Consider the following 10,221-nt stretch of genomic DNA (forward strand, 5'->3'; position numbering starts at 1 on the left):
GGGTCTCCAACCCTTGGGCCATGAACTGGTGCACAGCAGGAGGTAAGCAGCGGACAAGCATTGCTGCCTGAGCTCCACCTCTGTCAGATCAGCGGCAGCATTAGATTCTTACAGGGCAAACCCTATTGTGACTGTGCTTGCAAGAATCTAGGTTATGTGCTCCTTATGAGAATCTAATGCCCGATGATCTGAAGTGGGACAGTTTTATCCGGAAACCATCCCTCCCAACCCCCAGTCTGTGGAAAAATTGTCTTCCATGAAACCAGTCCCTGTTGCCGCAAAGGTTGGGGATTGCTGTTGCATGTGGTGAAATCTTATAAAAGCACAACCCAGTATGTATTGTCTTGATTCCTGCTTTTTTGTGGTCAACATGTTTGGGAGTTGTTTTCATAGGCCTAGTTCTGGTTATTTACTGTATTGCTGTGTAGGATTGCGTGGTAATAACCACACCGCAATCTATTTAGGCATTCTCTTGTTTAATAGACATTTAGATTGTTTCCATTCTTTGCTATCACAAACAACACTGTCATAGGCAATTCTGTGCAGGTTTCCTCATGGACATGTGTGACAGCTCCTCCAGGGCACATGCCTTTAGGACAGGGGAGTGGGACTGGTGAATCCTAAGGTGGGCCCTTTCTCACCTCACTTAAATACGGCAAATTGTCCTCCAAAGTGGTGAGTTATGCCCTCATTAAGAGAGTGTACGAGTTTCTGTTGCTCCACATTCTCATCAATATCAGATATTGTCCAATTTACTAATTTTGCCATTCAGATCCATGTAAAGGGATCTTACTGAAGTTTGAATTTGCATTTCCTGAGCGCTAATGAGGCTGAGCTCCTTTTCATTGTGTAAATTAATTGATCTTTCTAAGCCTCCATTTTTTCATTTGTAAGAGAAGAATGATAAGGGTATCTGCCCAATACACACGGACGCCGTGAAGATTACGAAGCCCAGACTGTATGGTCAACAAGTGCTAGCTATGATGACTGTGTTAATAGCCATGCAGTGAGTTAATAAACGATGTGCTACCCAGAGACTGCCAAAGTAGACTGTTCTTCTCTTTCTGTGGGGAAGTTCACCATGCTTTACAGTTCCAACTCCTTTGGCAGCTGCAGAAGCATGGAAGCCAAGAATGGGAAGGATGAGTGAGCCCAGGCACAGGGTGAGGGTGTCAGGCGGGCCTGGAGAGGGTCAGTGGGCCTGGGTCCCAGGCGCTGGCATTGTGAGCTGTCTGAGTAGGAGTGCAGACTGAAATAGGGGAATGGGTAGAGCCTCACTCTCAAGTAACCTGTGCAGGTGCAGCAGGTCCCAATGTCAGCATCCAGGCCAACTACAGCAGGCTGTTTTCTCTCCTTTCTCTCTGTACATGATGCAGTATCCTATAGGGGAATGATTAAGAACTTGTCAGAGGCTTTAAAGTCACAAGAGCCAGTTAAGCAAGATAGGTAAACTTCCTGAGCCTCAGTTTCTCTATTGAAAAAGTAAGAGTAATTAATCATACCTCTTTTTCACGGGATGGTTGAAAGGACACATTGGGATGGCACATGCAAAGCCTCAGCTCTCCCTCAGTGGTGGACAGATTCAGCCTTGTCTCCTTCTCTTGCCCTACTACGACTGCCACTCTTTTCATTCCCATGTATCCAATACAGAGCCCCCTGAAGGCAAATATTTAATTAGGTTTATTTTTGTCAAATGCACTTTCTCCCTTTACTTCGTTTTGGAGAATATCTGTGGACAAGTTAAAATTTAAAAAAAAAAAAAAAGAAACACAGAGCGTCCATCATTTATTAAACACCAACTGTTTATAAAACACAGAAGCAAACTCCTTAGTTTGGCTGCCACTGGTCCTCAAATGCCTTGCACAGGGAGTGGCACAGAGAAGTGCTCAGTAAATCCTTAATGAGGGAATGAATTAACCTTGGGAACAGAAGATGACAGAGGAGGAGGAGAGGAATAATTCATGAAAGAAAAGTAACACTACTACAAATCATTATTTGTGTCCAGGGGTCAGGACTCCATTTGTCTTAAGAGCCATCCTAGTGTTAATAGTGATTGTAAACATATAAATGGCACTGGGGAGTGGCCTTCTGAGACTGTGGGCTTAGGCGAGCTTGCACAACCAGCCGCGGGAGTGAAAAAGCATTCAGGGTGTTTTCAAGCAGTGGTTTATATTTTTGTTTTGTTTGTCAGTTTTTTTTTTTTTTTTTTGCCTTTTGACAAGATGCAGTCTTCACAAGCACATAGGACCTTAGCTTTTTCTTTAATAAAACTTATAAATGTGCTCAATAGAGTCTTAATGATAATATTTATTAGGCCCTTATTAGGTGCCCAGACTTGTGCTAAGGTCTGTATAGATGCCATCATTTAATTGTCTCTGCAGCCCTATGAGGGCAATATTATTACTATTATTTTATTATATATTTATATATATAATATGTTGTATTATCTATTATATATTTTATATATTATATAATATAATTATTAATTATATATTGTATAATAATTAATATAACTAATTATTAATATATTTATAATATATTATATAATATTATATATATTATATTATAATATAAATAATATTTATATATATTATATAATATTTAATATATTATTATATAATATTTATAATATATATTATAATATAATATATATTATTATAATATACTACTATATATAATATAAATAATATAGTATATATTATTTATTATATTATTATTATATTTATTATATATTATATATTATATATTATATATTATGTTTATATTGTTTATTATATATTATATTACTATTTCATTAATATTATAAATAATCATTATTATTTTATTACTATTAACAAATTATTATTATTTTATATTATTATTATTTAACAGATGAGAAAATGAAGGCTGAGAGAGGTTGAGTAACTGCCCAGAGGCACTCAGCAGGTCAGTGGGTGGCCCAGGAGATGAATTCTGTTCCATTTGACTTCACATCACCCCTCTAATGTATCTGTTAGTCAAGACTTTGGAAATAACCCACTCCTGAATGATGTACATCATTAGAACTCAGAAGAAAAAAGAACCTGAACATCATTAGAGCCCAGGAGAAAATATCAGGAACTCACAGTTATTAAGGGCTCACCTAACGAGCCCCAAACCCTCTACAAACATTAGTTCACATGATCCTTCCACCAACAACATGAGGCAAGCACTTAGATTATTCTCACTTTATACATGGTGAAACTGAGGCACGGAGAGGTCCCTTAACTGTAACTTTTCAAGCTACACAGGATGACACGGAAAGGAGTTTCCAAGGTGTATTAAGTCTTTTCAGTAAACAGTTTCCAAGCCAATATCACTAAAGTGTATCATCTCATCTCTACAGTCTTGCTAAAAACTTTCTCCAATTACTAATACATAAAAAGCCAAAGCATAAGAAATGATTTTCTGAAATCAGTGGCAGTTATCATGGACTCAGACTTGATTCTTTATGAGAAATCTAGCATTCAGTACGGACGTCTCTCTTGGAGCAGCCTGAAGGTTGGTTGTTTTGTTTTCTTTTAAACATCTTATTTAAGAGAATTGAATCCAAATTTGATGTTTTTCCCTTTTGAAACCAAAGTCAAGAGCACAGGTGGGAAACGGAGGCTGGCGAGCGGTGGGTGGGAGAGACCCATGGTGCCAACGGCCTCTGAGTGGGCTGCTTCTCCTGGTGGGGGTCGCTCGGCTGCCGAGAAAGTGCTACAGACCAGTGGAGGCCTGGTCACACCGGCCCTACAGTCATCCGGAAACTGAACTTGAAGCAGAGTCAATGAGGACACGCTGTTCCTGGGCTGTCCCATGCCCATCAGCGCCTCTGCCAGGGGCACTTCCCATGATGCAGAGTGGGCTTGACTACAGAAACCCGGCATTAGCCCCGGCTCCGCACCATTTGCCTGTGGGGCTCGTGCAAGTTACAGCTCCCCTCTCAGCTTCCCGGTCTTCACCTCCGTGGGAGGAGGTGGGACTGGCGGTGTAGGGAAGGGTGCAGAGCACAAAATCTAGAATCAAACTGACTGGATTCAAAACTTCCCTCTGTCACTTACCACTTGTGTAACTTAGGCAAATTACTTAAATTTGCTCAGCCTCACGAGTCTCATCTGTAAAATACCTACTCCTGGTTTTGAGGGAGAATTAACTAAGACTTAAGCAATTAACATTGCCCTGAGCACGAAGTGAGCCCTCAATCAAGACAGCTACTATTATTTCTTTGAGCTTGACTGCCTTATTGCTCTACATCAAAGCAGGACGAAACCATCTGATGTCATCTTAGAAACTTCCAGTCTCCTCTGAGTTACACCTGATGGCCACTGCTGCTCAATACTACAATTACAACACTAAAACTGAAAGACAAAACAAACTCTTCAGCCAATAGCGATAGACTATTGCCCTCCTGTTTACTTTTGTGGGTTCCCTGATTGATATGGTTTGACTGTGTCCCCACCAAATCTCATTTTGGATTGTGGTTCCTATAATCCCCATGTGTGGTGGGAGGTAATTGAATCATGGGGGTGGTTACCCTCGTGCTGTTCTCATGACAATGAGTGAGTTCTCACGAAATCCGATGGTCTTATAAGGGGCTTTTCCCCGTTTTGCTTGGCACTTCTCCTTGCTGTCACCATGTGAAAAAGTATGTGTTTGTTTCTCCCTCCACTACGATTGCTAAGTCTTCTGAGGCCTGTCCAGCCCTGCAGAACTGTGAATCAATTAAACCTCTTTCCTTTATAAATTCCCCAGTCTCGGGTATGTCTTTATTAGCAGCATGAGAAAGGACTAATACACTGGCTTAAAGAGTGATTTCTGCCTGGGCACAGTGGCTCATGCCTGTAATCCCAGCACTTTGAGAGGCTGAGGCAGGTGAATTACTTGAGGCCAGGAGTTTGAGACCAGCCTGGCCAACATGGCAAAACCCCATCTCTACTAAAAATACAAAAATTAGCTAGATGTGGTGTTGAGAGCTGCAGAGAGCTACAATCACACCACTGCACTCCAGCCTGGGCAACAAAGCGACACTCCATCTCAAGAAAAAAAAAAAAAAAAAAAAAAGAGTGATTTCTTATTTTAACCATTGAGGTACACCGAAGCACAATCTTGTTCCTCAGGTAATTTACGAAACCGCTTAAGAAATAGACCTTGCTGTTTTCTTTTCCAGTTTTCTCATGAGCCAATTAAACTATAAGACTTCCAGTCTCCCCAAATATATTATTTGAGTTAATTACTGCTGAATGAGATGTCAACAATCATTGGAATAAAACACTTCTGCAACACTCTTCTAAAGATATAAATGTTTTGGAACTTTGTTTTCACAAAAACCAAACTTAAACTGAAAGTGTTTATTCCTCAAAACTAGTATTATAATAGAGAGAGAGAGAGTTGTTTGCTGGATGAAGTCTTCATTATATCCAAACATAGTTCAGACTTAAACTTTATTCAGATGAGAAATAAGAGCAAGACAGAAATTTAGGGACAGAAAGAGCTTTTAGTTTCATGTCACAGATGAGGAAAGGGAGGCGCAGAGGATATATGACACTGAGCTGCCTTCCTCACTCCCCTATTCACTGCGAGCTCTTGCCCTTAGACAACTAGTATTTATTGAGTATACATTATGTGCCGGGTATTGACACCAGTGATAAAATTGTGAATTTAAAAAAAATTGTTTCTGCTCTCCTGGGAAAAACAGACATTGATCACAAGCCAGCATAAATATATAACTGTAGTGCTACAAAGAAGGGGAATGCAGTGAAACAAGAACCCGAAAGAAAAGATTTGGTGATTTGGGGAGTGGTCAGGGAGGGCTTCCCTGAGGAAGTGATGTAAGAGCTGAGACCTGATGAATGGGTAGGAGATAACCAGGCAAAGGAGGGAAGGAAAGGCTTCCTGCAGAGAGCCATGTGTGCAGCTGGAGCTGGGGAGGGTGAGGACCTGGAAGGGTGAGTAAAAAATGAAGGCTAAAGTATGGGGTGGGCGCGGTGGGAGAAAATGAAAGAGAAAGATGAGACAGAGAGAGATTAAGATTGAGAAAGAGAGAGACTGAGAAAGCCTGAGAAAGACAAAGATGATCCTAGAGGAACCAGGACAGTTTTTCTTCATCCTAAGAGCAATAGGAAGCCTTTGAAGGGTCTTAGGCAGAGTTCTGATCTGATCAGAACAGCATTCCGTAAGGATCACTGGAGCTATAGCACAAAGGATGAATTGGAGAGGACCAGAATGGAAACCTACCGGCCAGAAAGGAGGCCGTTGCAGGTGTCTAAGCCAGAGATGGTGATAATTTGCACAAGGGTGGTGGTAAAGATGAAAAGTGGGACATTTGAGGAACATTTCATTGGTTACATTGACCAAAACAACAACAACAACAACAACAACAAACCGTAAAGGACTAGGTCAGCAAGAAAAGGGAACCAAAGATGACTCCTCTTTTCTTGGCTTTTGAAACTGGATGGATGTTACTGCCATTCTCAAAGAAAACAAGACCAGCTTCAGGAGACAGATCAGAGGCCGGGTTTTAGACACATTATATTTGAGATGCCTGTGAGATATCCAAGCAGAGAGAACAAAGAAGGTGTTGAACACACAGAGGAGAAAGCTGAGTCCAAGATTACATTTGTGAGTCTTCTCCAAATAGAGAGAATACGCTTCCATTTCCTTACCTGTAAGCTGGAATCATCGTAGCATCCACCTCAAGATTAAATAAGATAGTGTAAAGAATTCACCCAGCACAGCAGCAGCACACAGTAGGTGCTCATAGAAATCAGCTCTCATTGTTTCTACCAGGGAGCTTATTTCTTGAAGTCACAGCTAGTAAGTCACTTGAAAATAGCAGCCCTATGGATAATCATAAGATTCAACACCGCAAGTGGGGAAGACTTTTAATTTATTAAGTAACGAGATATGAAAGTGAATTCTTCTTGACTGGAAACTGCAGTTTCTGAGCAGGAGCACCTAATTCTGCAGATGTGATTAATGTAAAAGTTCCCAGTTTACCAGGCCCTTAATAGAATCCCATGAATTTTGCCACTGAATGTGCTCCTGTTTTCTAATCTAGAAATACAACACCAAGCAATGAAGTGAAGATGATGTGAGATGGCACTTTCCAATCTTTTCTGAAATGAGGCAGGTACAGATAACTAAATACAATTTAAAATGTGAAATAGTGTCAAGTTCTGGCACCGTGTCTCTTCCCTGAGATGTACCTGCACCTTTGAGTACTGTGCACATCATTCATTCAATTCCCCAGCAAATATATGCTGACTCTTTCATTCTTCCTGGTTATATGTAAGGCTCCCAGAATGTAAATCACCCCTTTGTGCATGAGCAGGGTTTGACAATCATAAAGTAACTTTTTTCTACTTAACTTTTTCCTATGGTCCCTTCAAATCTATTCTGTGCATTCATTCTTTCCCCTCTCGCCCGCCCTCTCTCTTTCTCTCAGGTTAAATCTTGGCCAGATCCCATGGCTCTGATGATCATGTTTAAGTGGCAAGAGAATGTTCTGGCATTTAAAAATCAATTTCAGTCTAATGACCGCAAAACGACAGTCCAGTCTAGGATAATTGAAACTCTTGAACCCGTGTGTACCCCAGTTATGTCAGTTCACCAACCACACCCATTTGCTTCTCTCAACTCCTCTACCTTCTCCCCATTCACCTGGTTGACCCGAAGCAAATGGTCAGAGATTGCTAACTCTCCAGTCAATCACACAGCCCCATCCTATGTGATCTGGAACAAGCCACTGAAACCCTGTGGCTCCATGTCATTACCTCTAAAATGCTGGTATTTCATCTACTTCACTGAATTCTCATGAGGCTTAAATGAAAGTATTTTGAACAGCATCTGACACTTGATAAGCACTTAGTTAACAATGACTATTCCTAGTGCCTTCCTCTCTTCTGCCTACAAGTATGCTTTGTAATAAATCAATGGTGCTACCTTTTGTTCCCTGTTTCTATGCCAATTCCAAGCCCCAAAGCAATTCTTGACTGTGTCACAGTCTTTCCTCAGCTTCTATGGGACATGGTATATATTCTGAGTTCCATTGGCCACAGATATTCTGCAAGAGACTGGAGTTCTAATATCCCATAGCACTGTTCCCATCAGAGTCTTTGCCTTGACAGAGCCTCTTAAAGGGTTGGGTTTGAGCAAACAAAGTCAACAGTTACACACTTGTGTAATTGCCCCTACCACGTGCCAGTCTCCCCAGCTGGGTTATGAATTCAACCAGGCAGAGATCATGTCTTACTCATTGTTGCATCCCAGTGCCTGAGGTGATGCCAGACAAAGAATAGGCACAGCAGTGGAAGTTAGTTGGGTGGTTCCTCCATCAGTGTAACAGAACTACCACGTGACCCAGCAATTCCAGTCCTAGGGACATTCCCAAAAGAACTGAAAACAGGCATTCTAACAAACATCCATACACGAATGTTGATAACATTATCCATAATAGCCAAAATGCGGAGACAACAAAAACTGTCCATCAATTGTCAGCTAGATAAACAAAATGTGGTATATCCATGCAGTGAAATATTATTCAGCTATTAAATAAGGAATGAAGTACTGATGCGTGCTACAACATGGAAGAGCCTTGAAAACATTACGCTAAGTAAATGAAGCCAGACACTAAAGGCCACATACATGAGTTCATTTATATGAAACATCCAAAACAGGCAAATACATGGAGAAAGAAAGCAGATTAGTGGTTTCCAGGGGCCAAAGGAAGGGAGACATGGGGAGTGACTGCTCAATGGGCCAGGATTTCTTCTGGGGTTGACAGAGATATTCTGAAATTATAGAGTAGCAACGGTTGTATAATACAGTGAATGTACTAAAAGCCACTGAAATGTACATTCTAAAACTACCGCGGTTACAATAGTAAAATAGGTATGTATTTTACCACAATTTTTAAAAAACTGGAAAAAGGAAGTAGGCTTCACATAACCATTTTAAAATAAATTGGTGAATATAAATGAGGGATTTGGGAGTTGAGGTGGTTAAAAAGTTTAAAGGAAAGTTGGAGAGAAGGGAGTTGAAAGGCAAATGTCTCCGAATGGCAGTAAAAGGTTTCAGGAGCCCACCTGCGATACCCCGCAGTCTTCTTCCCAGAGGTAAAGAACCGAGTCCTTCCAGATGATCAGGGAGGGTCTGTGAAAAAGTCACATTGGAAATCAGCAGTTGTCTACTGCGAGAACCAGAACTGTATTAGGAAACAGCTTTGTCTTCCTAAGTTCTATAACTGAGCATTTCAGGGATCAAAGCAATTCCTTAATTCAAGGAGTCTCCTCTCTATGCCTGGCAAGGCACCCTGTGTGCTCCATCCTTACTGCCTCTGAGGTCATCTACTTCCATCCTCTGCCTGTAGCAGGACGAGTGGCAGACAAAACTCCTCAGACACCGAGTTACACAAGGAAGAGGTTTATTCGGCCGGAGGGCATCGGCAAGACTTCAGTCTCAAGAGCCGAGCTCCCCGAGTGAGCAATTCCTGTCCCTTTTAAGGGCTCACAACTCTAAGGGGGTGCATGTGAGAGGGTCGTGACTGATTGAGCAAGCAGCAGGTACGTGACTGGGGGCTGCATGCACCGGTAATTAGATTGGAACAAAACAAGATAGGGATTTTCACAGTGCATTTCTATACAATGTCTGTAATCTATAGATAACAGAACCAATTAGGTCAGGGGTCGATCTTTAACTACCAGGCCCAGGGTGCACGCCGGGCTGTCTGCCTGTGGATTTCATTTCTGCCTTTTAGTTTTCACTTCTTTCTTTGGAGTCAGAAATTGGGCATAAGACAATATGAGGGGTGGTCTCCTCTCTTATGCCCACTCTCCAAGAATCAAACTCTGTGCGAAGCGAGCTCCAAAAGGCGACGTTGCTCACGGTCATGAGATGTGACCACAGTGTTAGATCTGCCTTGAACGGGGTCCTGAGAACAGCGTCCAAGGGACTCTCTCTACCCCCGTCTCTGCTCCCTTTCTAAGCTAGGTGGCCTTGGAAGTCAATGAAACTCTCTGAGCTTCTATTTCTTTAACTGGAGGTGGTAGCATTCACGGAGTCTTCCTCACGAAGTTGTTGTGAGGCACAGATCGCTTTGAAAACTATCAAATGCCAGAGAGAGGTAAGAGAGCCCCATTTTTACAGCGTTTCGGAGTCCAACAAGCAGCGTTTAGCGGCTGGGAGGCCAGGGTCAAGGGACCTCTGCACTCCGGACCGCAG

General features: G+C 41.7%; 1 protein-coding gene across 3 annotated transcripts in view; it reads left to right on the forward strand.

Annotated features, from left to right (window-relative positions):
• LOC105476005 (dihydropyrimidinase) overlaps positions 1 to 4,749 on the forward strand; it is a 94,858-nt gene extending 90,109 nt beyond the window's left edge. For all 3 annotated transcript variants that reach the window (XR_983776.3, XM_011731569.3, XM_011731568.3), the window contains one exon: positions 2,872 to 4,749. Coding sequence is in view for 1 of the 3 variants with exons in the window: in XM_011731569.3 (XP_011729871.2) it covers positions 2,872 to 2,883 (12 nt within the window). In the remaining 2 variants the exon portion in view is untranslated. The remainder of the gene's footprint in view (positions 1 to 2,871) is intronic.
• Positions 4,750 to 10,221: the final 5,472 nt, after the last annotated feature.

This window comes from Macaca nemestrina, chromosome 8 (genome assembly GCF_043159975.1).
Source record: "Macaca nemestrina isolate mMacNem1 chromosome 8, mMacNem.hap1, whole genome shotgun sequence".
NCBI lineage: Eukaryota > Metazoa > Chordata > Mammalia > Primates > Cercopithecidae > Macaca > Macaca nemestrina.